The sequence below is a fragment of the Suricata suricatta genome, chromosome 2, assembly GCF_006229205.1.
Source record: "Suricata suricatta isolate VVHF042 chromosome 2, meerkat_22Aug2017_6uvM2_HiC, whole genome shotgun sequence".
NCBI classification, from domain to species: Eukaryota; Metazoa; Chordata; class Mammalia; order Carnivora; family Herpestidae; genus Suricata; species Suricata suricatta.
In genome coordinates, this window is record NC_043701.1 from 102,197,571 (window position 1) to 102,211,820 (window position 14,250).

At 60.0% G+C, this 14,250-nt stretch overlaps 2 protein-coding genes and 2 non-coding genes across 7 annotated transcripts; all 4 read left to right on the forward strand.

Annotated features, from left to right (window-relative positions):
* The first annotated feature begins 188 nt into the window (after nt 1-188).
* On the forward strand, nt 189-1,705 carry LOC115271752 (whey acidic protein-like). 2 transcript variants are annotated; one of them, XM_029914696.1, is made up of 4 exons: nt 189-284; nt 677-814; nt 1,081-1,239; nt 1,546-1,705. In XM_029914696.1, the coding sequence occupies exons 1-4, from the start codon at nt 197-199 to the stop codon at nt 1,572-1,574; spliced, it is 414 nt and encodes a 137-aa protein (XP_029770556.1). In that variant the 5' UTR covers nt 189-196; the 3' UTR covers nt 1,575-1,705. The 2 variants fall into 2 exon arrangements, with proteins under 2 accessions (XP_029770556.1, XP_029770564.1); XM_029914704.1 differs by having other exon boundaries at nt 1,558-1,705.
* A 2,202-nt stretch (nt 1,706-3,907) lies between these two features.
* TBRG4 (transforming growth factor beta regulator 4) lies at nt 3,908-13,558 on the forward strand. 3 transcript variants are annotated; one of them, XR_003905129.1, is made up of 13 exons: nt 3,908-3,981; nt 4,530-4,699; nt 5,160-5,630; nt 7,614-7,937; nt 8,268-8,439; nt 8,714-8,871; nt 9,294-9,404; nt 10,136-10,280; nt 10,604-10,852; nt 10,957-11,068; nt 11,177-11,291; nt 11,685-12,089; nt 13,034-13,558. XR_003905129.1 is itself a non-coding variant. In XM_029930883.1 (12 exons), the coding sequence occupies exons 3-12, from the start codon at nt 5,217-5,219 to the stop codon at nt 11,784-11,786; spliced, it is 1,902 nt and encodes a 633-aa protein (XP_029786743.1). In that variant the 5' UTR covers nt 3,908-3,981; nt 4,530-4,699; nt 5,160-5,216; the 3' UTR covers nt 11,787-13,558. The 3 variants fall into 3 exon arrangements, 2 of the variants coding, with proteins under 2 accessions (XP_029786743.1, XP_029786752.1); XM_029930883.1 differs by having other exon boundaries at nt 11,685-13,558; XM_029930892.1 differs by having other exon boundaries at nt 3,909-3,981; nt 4,622-4,699; nt 11,685-13,558.
* On the forward strand, nt 7,983-8,112 carry LOC115286178. The gene has a single exon (XR_003905921.1). It is a non-coding gene; the product is annotated as a small nucleolar RNA SNORA5 (small nucleolar RNA).
* Nucleotides 8,482-8,615, forward strand: LOC115286177. Its single transcript, XR_003905920.1, has one exon. It is a non-coding gene; the product is annotated as a small nucleolar RNA SNORA5 (small nucleolar RNA).
* Nucleotides 13,559-14,250: the final 692 nt, after the last annotated feature.

The following is a 14,250-nucleotide window of genomic DNA, read 5'->3' on the forward strand; positions in this document are numbered from 1 at the left end:
TTTTCTAAATTTTAAAACATGACCCTGGCACAGCGGTTGCCCAACCTCGGGCAGGTCCAAGGCGGAAGCCCCAGGGCAGCTGGCAAGGCACCGGCCCCTCCCCGCATACCGCTCCACCCACTACCACCTTTCCTTCAAAGCCAGGCTGGGGCCTCAGCCCACATCCACATCTGACACCAGCCTGCCACCCGCCACCATGCGCTGTCTTGCCAGCCTGGCCCTGGCCCTGCTCGCCCTGGAGGCCGCCCTGGCCGTGGCCTCCATCCCCACCTTCACTGTGCCAGGTAGGCCTGAGCTGCTGCCCCTGGAGGCGCCCAGGAGGGCCCTCCCGACCTCCCTGTCTTCCAGGTGCATCCCTGACTCGAACCAGGATGGCACCAGGACCGGAGGAGCAGAGCAGAGGAGGGGCAGGGCAGTGCACTGCCTGGAGACCCCAATGCCAGCGGGTCCAGACCACTGTCCCCAACTGTGGGACAGCTAACAGCATGGGGGGTGGCTGTTCTTGGCCCCCTGCGTCTTAACCCCACCTGCTGCCGTAGGCCTGGGGCAGGTCACACTCCAGCAGATGCTTTTTCTTCCACGAACTGGCACGTTGGGGTGCTGGGTTCCCATCCTTGGAGCCCCAGGGAAGCAGTCCAGCAGCCCCCACCTACCCACCTGCCTGTCCCATGCGCAGGGCAGGCCACATGTCCGGAGCTCAGCTCTTCAGAGGAGGACTCGTGCATCGTCTCCTGCACCGATGACAGCTGTCCCCAAGGCACCCAATGCTGTCCCACGAGCCCCTGCAGCCGCTCCTGCGTGGTCCCCATCATGGGTAACATGCCGCCCCTGTGCCCCACGCCAGGCCCTGTCTGAGGGAGGGAGAAACCATCCACACCCCCTCTCAGTGACCTGCCCCATAGCCCCCTAAACTCCACCAGGTAGTGAACCCACCTGCCTGCTGGCCCGGCCATGCGGCACCCCTCAAATCCCCTCCCTGAGGGCACCGGCAGCCATCCGGTGGTTGTGGAGATGGGGAGCCTGGGAGCCAGCAGTAGGGAGGGCTGCCTGGGCCTAAAGGGTTGGTCTGTGTCTCTGCAGCACCTTTGCAGAAGACTGGCTCCTGCCCCCAGGTGCAGGTCCCCTTGTCCTCTGAGCCCTGCACGGAGACCACCGACTGCTCCTCGGACAGCCAGTGTGAGGGGAGCAAGAAGTGCTGTCCTAGCGTGTGCACCCTGCGCTGTCTAGACCCCATAGCAGGTGAGCGCCCTGCCCCGCCCCCAGGACACGCCCAGGCTGCTGGGGCTGGGAGACGGGACTTGGGCCAGACCTGAGCAGAGTTTGTGCCTTTGCCAATTGACCTTGGGAGGCAGCTCGGCTCCCATGTGGGAGAAAACATGATGGGAACCTGGGAAATTGCTTCTTGGCCATGCGTGCCCCCACCTACCTGCCTCCCTGCGGGCTCTGGTGAGGGCCAGGGAGGTCTGGGTGTGGGGAGCTGGCTTGCCCACTTGCGTACAGTGCCCGTCCCTCCCCTGCCCCCACCCTGCACCTCTGAGGCCTCAGTGTCCCCTGCAGAGGACCCTCTTCAGTGAAGGACTGCCCCAGGACCCCCTGGCTGCCAGGAGTGACCGGCCCAAGTCTGATTGATGAGGATCTTCTCTCTGGGATCCTGAAAGCCCAAGATGCTTCCTACCTGCTGCTAATAAAAATGCACTCAGCTTCATGTGTCTCTGCCCGTTTGTCTGTCTGTCCCAGGCGCCTCTGGTGGGGGGTGAGAGGACAAAGCACACAGCTCTCTGGGAGCTCCGGGCTGTCCACCTGGCACTCAGGGCCCTGGCCCTCTGGGGTCTGACCCCTTTGAAAGGCGTTGCTGGCATGGGGACAGGAGCAGAGTGGAGCCTGCAGAGACAGCTGGGGCTCAGAGGTCGCACAGCCTCTCTCCATGGCTGGTGCATGGCGCTGAGCCGCACGGGTACAGAAGGCAAGTGCACTTGCAGTGAGTTTCCTCATGGGTGCCACTCCCAGGCAGCCAGTTCATCCCCCCCCAACACCCCACAGGGGCACCCCAGAGCCCCTCTGTGGTTCTGAGACTAAGCCCTCCCCCGTTCCCACCAGGCTGCCCCAACCACAGACACCCACCCTGCACCATGACTCACTTAGCTCCAAGCCTGGGGACTCATGAACCCCACAGCCCCGTAAGTGTGAGAATGACCCATAGGACTCTGAAAGCACAACACTTGAGATCACAGCCTGTGATAAAGGACACGAACTGGCAAAGCCCAACAAAGACCACATGGAAGGTGGAGGCGGGGACAAAGACCACATGGAAGGTGGAGGCGGGGACAAAGACCACATGGAAGGTGGAGGCGGGGATGCGGGAGCCTTTGTCCCCATTGTGCTGGGGCGCCCCACTTCCCAGCACGTCCACATGTCATCAATCCAGAAGCTCCCTGAGCCTTAATGTCCAGGTTTTCTTGAAGCTTCCACTAACAGGCATCATGATGAAGCCATTGTTGACCAGCTCAGTCCCCAGGCTGTAACCATATGGTTGGCTCCAGGCCAACAGCTCCTGTCGTGTGCCACCTAGGACCGCATCCACACAGATTCAGGCATGAGAAAGGACTCCTTGCAAATAACACACAGCACCTGCATCATCCAGGAACCTGCTGGTTTGGAAGCGGCTCTGGAAGGAGACAAAGACCAGAGTTCCTCAGCACGGTGAACGCTTCTCATCAGCCTGGCCCTGACTCAGGCACACTGAAGCCACCTGCCACGTGCCAGACATGTCAGGAGCCAGGGAGACAGGACAGATGGTCCCAAGTCAAAAGTGCTTTCACAGGGGCTGAATTTTGTTTCTGGACCATTCTCCAGCAAAAGAAAGCAGGTTCCTCGGATACATTGGGGTTTTTTTTAATGTTTCTTATTTATTTTTGATACAGAGAGAGAGAGCATTGGGGCGGGAGGGGCAGAGAGAGGAGACACAGAACTGGAAGCAGGCTCCAGGCTCCGAGCTAGCTGTCAGCACAGAGCCTGACTCGGGACTCGAACCCACGAACGTGAGATCTGAAGTCAGAGGCTTAACCGACTGAGCCACCCAGGTGCCCCTCCTCGGAGACATTGTTGAGGAAACAAAGAAATCATGAAAAGATACAAGTTTCTAGAAATTAAAACAAAAGAGAAATTAAAAAGAGGAATGAAGGAGGGAAGGAAGCAGGAAAGGGAGGAGGGAAGGAGGGAAGGGAGAAAGGAAGGGAGGGAGGGAAGGGAGAGAAGGGAGGGTAGGAAAGAGGGGAGGGAAGGAAGGAGGGAAGCAAGGAAGGAAGGAGGGAAGGAGGGAGATCACTCTGCCTGTTTCAAGGACTTGTCCACAGGCAGTAAGGGAATTTGATTTTTCTCTTGCCTTTGTTTCCCACATCAATATACACGCGGAATCTCAAACAAAAATCAAGACAATTACTAATTCCACGGAAAGTGAAAAAGCATGGCAGGAAGGGAAATCCAACCCACACACAGACTGCAAGTGCCTCGTGTGCTTGGCTTACCCGCACTTTAATTCTTTAAAAATTAAACGTCAATTCGCCCAAAAATCATGATTGCACATAAAATTCCAGAATTCCAGATTTTAAAAATGCAAAACTCCGGCAAAATGAGGGCAAACTGCCTGCATTTCCGCAAGACCTCAGACCTCCCCGGACGCGGTGCACCCCGCAGCCTCCGCACACGCTGGGGTGCAGGCTGGAGGTCGCCGAGCCTCCAGCCACGGCTCCCGGGATCCCCGTTCTCCTCTCCTCCCGCCCCGCCCGAACTGTCCAACGCTCTCCCCGTTCCCCCGTCGCCTACTGTGAGCCCTAGCAAAAAAACGACACGGGACTGGAAAGGGTAGCGGGCGTGACTTCCGGCCGGGCGGAGCGCGCCGAGGCTCGCTTCCGGCGGCGCTCCGAGTGACGTGACGAGCGCGCCGGGTGGCGTGGTCCGAGGACGGTACTGGGGCGCATGGAGGTCAGTGGCTGCGCTTGCGGCAGCAGCTCAGGTCTCCCGGCGGCTGGGAAGGGGCTGCAGGGTGTGGGTGCTGAGGGACGGAAGGCGTGGCCAAGTAGAAAAGACCTGACGGGCTCTCCGGGACTCGGCGGGGAGGGCAGGGTCAGGGTCCTGGGCTGCCAGGGGGGGGGGTGGGGGTAGGGTGGGGACTGCGGCGCGGGGGGTGTGGGGGCGGGGAAGGAGCCGCTCCCGCCCGTGCGCGTGCGCGCACCTCCACCCGGGCCCGGCGTGGTGCCCCGCGGGCGGCGAGCAGACCCTCGGGTCTCCGCGAGCGGCCTCCGCGCTTTGGGATGGGTGCGGTGTCTGCATCTGCGGGCCGAGCTTTGGGGCTGGTGGAACCCGTTTGGGCTTCTGGACCGCAGCTCGCTCCCCAGCTCTTAGGGTGCCTTGGGTGGGGACCGTTTCCGGCTTCCCCGCCGCCGGGACTCTGCGGGTGCGGGGCTGTTGCCTTTGAGCGGGTCTTCTTCCTAAGCCTCTTACATTGTGTAATTAGACTAAGATTTTTACAGCTGCAATAATGCGCAGGCGTACATGGGAAATGCGCCGGCCGCGTACCGAGTTCCGGGAAGCCGAAGGTCCAACACGCTCTCTGCTTTGGCAGGCGGGCAGACCCGGTCGCTTGGTCGCCCTTTCGGACAAGACTGAACAATATCGGGATATGTGACACACTCCCTAGGAGGTAACGTCCTGCCTGGGTGTGGGAAGAGGACGGGTGATTTCGTGGGTGCTGGGGGGAGAGGCGGCCAGCTGCCCGGACTGGGTCTACTGAAGATGCAGGGGCTGTTGGGAGGAGGGAGGGAAACTCAGGAGGTCATTGTGAGGCTGCGGGATGGCAATAAAAGGAAGGACAATGTCCAGTCACTACTTGCGGAGACTCCCACCTAAAAGCCCAGGACCCGGTGTGGGGAATCTGAATGTTTGAACCACCCCATAGGCGATTTCCCGGCCTTAGCCGTAATGCTCCGAGTTTGGGCATTTGGTTCCATGCTGCCCCGCCCCAGGGACAGACAGAGAGCAGAGGTCCCTTCTGGTGTGGAGAGCGAGCAGGAGAGCGGCAGCAACATTTTCATCTGCCCTGTTCTCGGGTCTCTGACTCAGGAGCCTCATCTGCATTGCCCTTCTCTCCTTTTCCTCTTCAGGGCTTTGGACCTGTACCTGCCCGCTAGGAATCTTTCCTCCCTGCCACCCAGGCCACCATGGCAGCCCGCCTGGTGAAGCGATGCGCGTGCCTCTTGAGAGAGGCCACCCTTCTGGCCCCTGCAGTGGCTCCAGGCAGCCGACTGCCGCTTGCCAGCGTGGCACCCAGGACTCTGACTTTCTCGGCCCCCTGCCTCAGTTCTCACTTCTCAGGCCCCTTGTCGGGGCTTGTAGAGAAGGAACAGGCGTCCGCCCCCTACCCAGGGCACCGGGAGGTGGAGCGGCTCATCGAGAAGGCCACCCAGCCAGAGGAGCTCCTGGAGCTGCTCGGTGGCGGTCGCTGCCTGCAAGAGAACCACGCGGCCCTCGTGCTCACCCAGCTCTCTCGCCTGCTGTCTGACAAGCCGGAAGACAGAGCCTCGCTTGTGCAGGATGCCCGCTTTCAGCAGCTTCTCCATCTCGTCAACAGCCAGGTGGGTCTCTAGAATGTTCTCTGAGGGTTCACCATGCAGAAAACCATGGCACCGGAGTCCAAATAAGCCATTCACTTTCCGGGTATAGACGGAACTGCTCTCTCCTGCTTAGTTCTCTCCATCCTGTGATAAGTTTTTATTTCCTGGATTCCAGACTGCTTCTGCCTGCTGTCTCCCCATCGATCCCAGAGCTGCCCTGTTAGGTGAACGTTGCCGTCCCCCCAGCAGCACACAGGATGCTAGGAGCTGCAGCAGGTCCACCTGATTGCTCAGGTGCTCATGCCCTTGCCAGGCACTCCTGCTTGCGTGGTCCCGCTGCCGTGGGCGCACTCCTGTGGCTGCATGGGGTTTGGGGTGACTGATGGGAGATCTCAGGTGCTGGGCAGGTCATCTAGCCATTCAGACCTTCAGCTGAGTTTGGGGGCAGTGCAGAGGTGGACAGACCGCAGGCCATCACTGGGCTGGCTGAGGACAGACTCCATCAGGCAGGCTGTCCGCTCTGGTGCAGAGGGTCCATGCATTGGCCCTCGCTCCCTGCCCTGGCCCATGCTGCGGGGACGAAGCCATGCTTCCAACACTGAGCAGGGCACCCGGTGTCCAGTTGTCCGAGACAGTGGAGAGGAGAGGCCGGATCGGGCTGGTGCTTGCAGTAATGGTGTTTCCCAGACTGGAGGCTTGTGAGAGCAGTGGACGGGGCCGGCTGGTACGAATGAGATAGGGCAATGGAGAAAATGCTGGGGAGGGGGGGTCTCATCATAGAACCCCTGGTTTCAGTTATGCAGTGTAGGGGGGTGCTGGGTCACGGCACCAGTTTGCTTCCCACTGAAGCTGTAGCTGGTGGGAGTTCATCGTGTCTCTTCTTGTGCTGAGACTGTAAGCCTGTAATCGTTGGTCACTGAACATTTCACGTGCGCACACGTGACCGAAGCAATTTCTGGGAGACAAGAGTGAGCATTGCAACAGATTCATAAGCAGGAAGCAGACTGGGAACAGAGTATGGGCAAGGCGGATGGGGACCAGGGTAGGGTCTCTTTTTAAAAGTGTCCCTGCTGCCACAGAGCATGCGTTTCTCCAGCTCCCCAGACCTTCACACACCAACTTCCCAGTTTGCACTCAGCCCCCCTAGCACATCCCAAGTGGGCAGAGTGTGGTGCGGCGGATGGAGCCGCGCCTGGACCGTGGGCTTCTGGGTCCCCTGTGGGCCTCTGCCACAGCCTGTCAGTGCAAGGCCATGGTCTGCGCCAAGCCGTGACATGCTGGGAACAAACTGGCAGGCCCCCAGGAGAAGGGAGGCTCTGGCATGTGCACTGGGGCTTTGGGGACGTTGTGGAGCGAGGCATGAAGCCTCACCGTGTCTGACACGGCCGGTGACAGCAGGTGGCCGCCCAGCCCCTCCCTTCACTGGGGAGCATAGGGTAGGCAGGACTCTGGCACCAGGACTCTCTCTGCTTGCATATCAAGCATTTTTCACGCAGCTTCATGCGCCGGGGGTTTTCCCTCGGGCTGGCTGATGTCGGCCGCAGCCCTGGAGGGGGGGGCTGCAGGGTGCTGGCGCCTGGGCGTGCTCTGTGGGGGTCACGTTCCTGAGAGACCATGTTCTTAGAAGATTTAGAACTGCTTTAGGGGAGAAAAGGTGTTCGGGGTTTGTCTGACTTGATGTGGCCGCTGTCTCCAGGACAAGGGCCAGCGTGTCTGTGACACCTAACCGTTGTCATCATTAAAAGCAACAGGGCAAGTTGGTTCACAAAACTCAACTTGGAGTCTGTCCCGCATGCTTCCCCCGGCTTCTGGACTCCGCGGTTTTGCGTGGGTTTGGGCGCACAGAGTCACAGCTGGGTCTCTGTGGTCACCCCTCTAGGGGAACCTCCCGCGCGGGGGCCTGGCTCACAGGTGACCCTGCACGGCTGACCAGGTGGTGCGGGGGGTAGACTTGGTGGTGGGCTGCAGACACGGCCCAGCCTTGACTGCCCCCTGTCCCCACAGATAGGTGTTGTGTGGCACGGGGTGCTCGTGAAGCTGCTGCGCAGCCTGTACGCGCTGGCGCTGCCCACAGCCTGCAGGGAGCTGCGCTCGGTGGAGCAGGAGGTGCGCTGGCGCCTGCGCAGGCTAAAGTACAAGCACCTGGCCTTCCTGGCCGAGTCCAGCGCCGTGCACATGCAGGAGCGAGGATCCCCAGAGCTGCTGGCCGAGCTGCTGGTGCATCTGGAGCGGCGCTGGACGGAGATCGACGATGGCCGCACAGCGGTGGCCCTGATGGCCAAGACCGGGCACCTCTCAGAGCCACTGATGAACCGCCTGGAGGACAAGGTACTGCAAGGAGATGGGCACTTCCACATGCCATGCCATGTGCCCCGCAGTCATGTCAAATTTGGCCCCCATTCCTATCACCAATGGCCCAGGTGACTGCTACAGCAAGCCCTGCAGCTCATGGGCCCCGGGACCCCACCCTGGGACCCGGGGATAAATCTGGCTGCAGACAGGGTCTCTCAGGCCCAAGGGCACCCTGGCGGGGAACCGAGTGGTCCAGCACAGCAGGGTCCCTGCTTAGCTCAGGTCCAGTTGCTGTCCTGCAGGGGGGTACCACGCAGGACCCCCGGCTTGGGCCGCTGTGCTGACCGTGCAGGCTGTGGTTGACAGTGCCTGGAGCTGGTGGAGCGCTTCGGCCCCGACGAGCTGCGGAAGGTGCTGGTGACGCTGGCGGCTCAGAACCGGCGGTCAGTGCCCTTGCTGCGCGCTGTCTCTTACCACTTGGTCCAGAAGCCCTTCCTGCTGACGAAAGGCACACTCCTGGACCTGGCCTACTCCTACGGTGAGCCCTTCCCACAGGGAGCAGCAGGCAGGGGGCATTGGTCGCAGCCGTGTCAAATTCGGTGCCCGCCAGGCCATGGCAGGCACCGGCCCAAAAGGCTGCCACAGAAATGCCGTGGCTCATGGGCCCTGATCCTCTGTGCTGGGCCTCAGGGATAAATTCAGTCACCAACACCAAGCCTCCAGGCCTCGAGGCCAGGGTGGGGAGGCCAGGTGGGCCCCAAGGCAGCCTGCCCACCCTCACTGGTCACCCCTGGGGTCACTCTGTCCCGAAGGCAAACTTGGCTTCCACCAGACCCAGGTGTTCCAGCGCCTGGCTGCCGACCTGCTGCCCCACGTGCCCAGCCTGACATCCGGTGAGGTAGCCCGCTGCGCCAAGTCATTCGCCCTCCTCAAGTGGCTCAGCCCGCCCCTATTCGAGGCCTTTGCCCAGGTGAGCCAGGCAGACCCTGGGGAGGCATGGCCGCCCTGGGCAAGGAGAGCTGGTACTCGGGGAGGAGCAGCCACTCTGGGTAGTGGAGATGGTGGGTGAGGACGGGGTCTGTTGTGTCACTGAGCTCTGGAGGAGTTTCCATCCATCTTCGGGTAGCTATAACAGGGCATGGTGTGGACAGTGAGACCCAGAATCTGCTCAGAACACTATAAACCTCCATCCTCCAAAACCACGAGGGAAGACACTTATCTTACCTGCAGCAGCTTGAGGCCGCATGACCGCACCAGGGCATCTGTAACACCACCACCAGCCTTTGGGTGGGGGCAGCTGGCAGGGCGAGGTCTGGCCCGCCACCCAGTTTAGGGCTTGTGGGCCCTGCAGGCGGGCCTCTTTCATTCTGTCTCCTGCCCCACCTGGCCCAGCACATCCTAGACCTAGCCCACACCGTCACCGTGCCCCACCTGTGCAACGTGCTTCTGGCCTTCGCGCACCTGAACTTCCGTCCCGAGCAAGAGGACCGGTTCTTCAGCCTGGTACGATCCGTGCACCTGTTTCCCCCACACACACACTCATACATGTGGAGGCAGGAGTGGGAGGGGTCCTGGCCTGGGGCTTTGGGAATGCGAGAGGAACTGGAGCCCTGTGTCATGGGGATGGTGTGGGGACAAAAGACATGAAATCCCAACATACCTGCTGTGGCCATGTGAGTGGGATGGAAGGTGTTAGTTGGCTCACTTACCCACAGTCAGGGCTGGGGGGGGGGGGTCTTACTGCTCCCTTACCTGCCTGCTGATGCTCCGAGCCCTTGGCAGGCTGCTTTAGAGGCCTGGAGAGGCTGAGCAGTGTGTGGGCCACCCTGCAGAGCACACCCACACAGACGTGAGACATCCCATGTGGCCACCAGGTGTGACCCTGGGCCTCCGCAGGGACACTGCACCCCCTTGTGTCCTCCGCAAGTCCTCTTGAGACCAGAAATCCATCCCTGTCCCCGGGGACCTGTGATCTTGTGCCCTTGCTGCTTGAAGGGGCCAGAGGAAATTCCAGCTGCGTGTTGTGCTGTCCATTGTTCCTGGGTGAGGAAGTGTTTCTGGTACTTTCTGCTGGTGGGGGCTCTAAGCCTCACCAAGAGCATCAGCCAGGAATGCTCTCTGTAGCTGTTCTGGCCTCCGTGTGGGCAAGTCATTGTGGCGTCCTGACCACTGCTGACCCAGGGAGGCACATGGCCGCTGAGCAGGGCCCCCTCTCTGCACCCCTCCCCATCCAGGTTCACGAGAAGCTGGGGTCCGAGCTGAGGAGCCTGCACCCAGCCCTGCAGGTGGATGTTGTGTGGGCACTATGCGTGCTGCAGCAGGTGCAGGAGGCGGAGCTGCGGACCGTGCTCCACCCTGAACTGCACACCCGGTTCCTGGGTGAGCGCAGGGGCGTCTTTTTTCCTGAGCAATGCAGAGTCCGCCCCCACCTGGGCCGCCTCCTGCTTCTGGAAGCTTCTGGTAGCTTGCGGGAGCCTCTGGTGGGGTGGGGAGGGAGCCTCAGAGCAGTGAGACAGCGCCTGGAACTCACCTGGATGGCTTCTGCCCCTCTGTGCATGGCCCATGTGACCACTTGTTTCTGCCCCTGGCAATGCCAAGTTGAGAGTCCCTTGGGGGGGAGGGTTTCACTGTCCCCAGCCCACTTCTCTTTCTCCGGCCTGGTATCAGCCTCCAGCTCACCCTCCCTTCTTAATCTCCCTCAGGCAGTGGGTCCCCGAAGGACCAGAGCACCTTCCAGAAGCTGCTGCATATCAATGCCACCGCCCAGCTGGAGCACCCTGAGTACACGGGCCCCCTCCTGCCGCCAGCTTCAGCCTGGGCCCCCCAGCTCTCGGCCCATGATGGGAAGATGACACCCCTGCAGAAGGAGCTGCAGGACTCCCTGCGGGGGCTGCTGGGAAACCACAGCAGGGGCAGCTTCGCGGTGGCCACACAGTACGGCTGGGTTCTGGGTAAGGCCCCCCTCCCCACACTCCCCTCATGGCGCAGCCATGGGGCTCCTTCCATCTGTGCCCCGGAGACAGTTCCCTCCATGTCCACCTGTGCCCCTCCCTAGATGCTGAGGTGCTGCTGGACACAGACGGCCAGTTCCTGCCCCTGAGAGACTCCGTGGCCCCGCATCTCGCTCCTCCCTCCGGGACCCAGCCGTTGCCCCCTGGGGCCAAGAGGTAGGTGACATCACCTGCGGCCGCCTGTGAACCCTGACCCTTCTCTGGTGCCCCCATCCCCTCACCCCCTCCCCTGGGAGGACACCTAGCACTCTGCTCCCCTACCAGGCTGGCCTTCCTGCGCTGGGAGTTCCCCAACTTCAACAGCCGGAGCAGAGAGCTGCTGGGGCGCTTCGCCCTGGCCCGGCGTCATGTGCTGGCCGCCGGCTTCCTGGTGGTGGACGTGAGTACCATCGGGCGGGCCCCTCATGCGAGAGAAAGGGAAGCCTGGAGCTTCGTGGTTTCCCCGAGGCCACGGCTTTGGGGTGCCTGCTCACGGCTCTCAGAGCAGGTCTGCGCCCCACGTGTGCCCGCTCACGGCCACCATGTGAGCGTTTTGTCACGTTTATGTCTTGTAGTAGTTTTTTGGTGGTTTGTTAAGGGTTTTTTTTTTCTCTTTAACTTAAAAAAAGTAAACCGTTGTCATTAAGCCCCCACGGATCCTCAGATCCCTGGCTTGGGGGCTGTGGCCCCAGCAGCTCCTTCCGCAGCCACAGTCAGCACCTCTGGGTTTGGAGGGCAGGGGGTGTGGGAGTGGAGCAGCAGGCAGAGCAGAGGTGCCCCCCACCCCCTGCAGGTCCCTTACTACGAGTGGCTGGAGCTCAAGTCCGAGTGGCAGAAAGGCGCCTACCTCAAGGACAAGATGCGAAAAGCCGTGGCGGAGGAGCTGGCCAAGTGACAAGGCCAGTGGCCTGTGCTGCACCCCGGGAGTTGGCCAGCAGTTCCCGCCCTTTTATGCGCAATAAACAGTAACTGCCGGTGTCCTCGGTGTCCACACTAGGAGGCGTCCCGGACTTTGTCACCATCGATGCCTGGCCTGATGCTCACACCGTGCGGTCCGCCCCCGGGGTCCTGGGATTCCACCCTCTGAGTCACAAGAACCTTCCTGGGTCAGGCCTGTAGGGTTTTGAGCACATGGTTTGGGGTTCTGATCTTGGTGTGGATACTGACCACAGGCGTCCCTTCCTGCCTATGGTCTCAGGTGAGTGGGGGGACCCCCAAGGACCTCCAGTCACTGACTGGAGCGGAAGATGGGTAGACTCAGCTCACAAGGTAGAGCTGCCATCACGTCCAGACCTGGGGGACATGCCCGGTGCCCAAGCAGCCCGAGCCTCCATCCCCGCCAGGAATCTGTCCCTTGCCCTTCACTGGAAGAACAGTCAAGAAGGTGACTGCCACATGCTGCCGTTTGCCCCCAGCAGCTCAGAGAGGGGCCACTCCAAAGTGGTCCCCCCGGAAGAGCTAGTCCAGTCTCCTGTAACCTTGCAGCTCACACGGGCATCGGCATACAGGGGGTTCTCTGGGCACTTGTCATTTGCACATGTCGGAGGGGCAGCAGAGATGACTCTGAAGCCAGTGACCCCAGGCCCAGGCAAGACGTGCAAGCAGGGAGGACATCACACAGGGAAGGACGGGCATGGACGAGTGTCAGGGTGCGGGGCCTGTTCAGGAGGGCTCAGGGACATCCCACAGAGGACATGTGAGCTAGTCCCGTCCACCTGAGACCACCAGCTTCCACTAGAGACACTCAAGTCTGTTTGTAGTCATGAGACATTACAGTGGTTCATGTGTCCTTTATCACTCTCAGTGGTGACATTTAGAACTAGTACATGTCACCAGAACAAACCAAAGGGAGTAGAAGTCCACGTACAAGGCTAGTGCCCCTGTGCAAGGACCCCTCGTGCTGCCCTTCACACCCACACCTCTCCCTGCTGGAGACCACCAACCTGCTCTCTGTTTCTACTATGGTTTTGAGAGCTTTCTGTAGAGGGGTCTGCACGGGCCTCAGGCTGGGTCTGCCCTGGCTCGTCCAGGGGTCTGTGTGCTGGTCCTTTCATGTTCCTGCAGGGGATTGGTCGCCCCACAGGCAAGGGTGGTGGGAGCCTCCACTCTCTGGGGCAAATGCCATCACATGCATTTGTGCAGGAGCTTGAGCTGCCTGGCTCTTCCAGAGTCACTGTGCCGTCCTGGGCCTTCCTGCCCGCAGAAGGAAAGCCAGATGTCCTCACAGATGGCTGGCGGCTCCAGAGGTTGTGCATCTTCCCGATGGCCAACACCATAGAGCTCTCATCCCAGCATCCCAGCGCACACCGTGATGCTAACTCCAGCACTGGTCTCCATGACGACCAGGGCTCTTATCCGCTGTGCTTCGTCGGCTTCTGTGATCTTCGGAGAAATCCCTGTCGCGACTCTATGCCCAGGACTCCTTTCCGTCACCTTACTGAGCGGTTGGAGTTCTCCGTTCAGACCTCTTCTCCTGTCGGAAGTGGTTTGCAAAGGCTTCTCCCGTTCTGTGGGTCCTGTCTGCACTGTCTCGGTGGTGGCCCTCGAACAGCAAGCTTTCCGCTTTGCCTACCTCCACTGGGTTGGCTTTGCTTGTGCCTTTGCTGTCCGTCCTGTCAGAGTCCTTTGGTGAATCAAGGTCATGGAAATACACCTGTTTTCTTTGAAGAATTTGACTATTTCAAAGAATTTTATTGCTTAATTTTGCCCTTACGGATTTCTTCACTCGAGTGAGTGAATGTATCTGGTGTGCAATTAGCTCTGTTCTGCGTGTGACTTTTCAGTTGCCCCAGCACCTTTGCTGAGACCATTCTGTTCTCTTGCCCTTGTCACCTTTGTTGAAACTCAGCTGGCCACGGGCGTCTGGGTTCTGGGCTCTCAGTACCTGACTGTCTCTCTGGATTGTTGCTTTGCAGGACATTCTGAAACTAGAAAGTGTGAGTCCTGGACTCCATCTTTAGCTTCTGCACAGCTAAGGAGACAACCAACAAAACTAGAAGGAAGCCTGAACACAAGAGATTTGCAAATTACGTATCTGATGATGGGTTAGTACCCAAAGAATGTAAAGAACTCATTCAGCTCAACACCAAAAGCAGAACAAATAGTCCACTTAAAAATGGGTAGAACAGGGCACATGGGTGGCTTTCTAGTTAAGCGTCCAGTTCATTTCAGCTCAGGTCATGATTTCATGGTTAGTGAGTTCAGGCTCTGCGCTAACAGCATGGAGCCTGTTTGTAATACTGTGTCCCTCCCCTGCTTGTGCACTTGGTCTCTCTCTTAAAGTAGATAAATTTTTATATATTAAGCCTTGTTTTTGAGGGAGAGATCACAAACAGGAGGGGTGGGAAGGGGGTGACAGG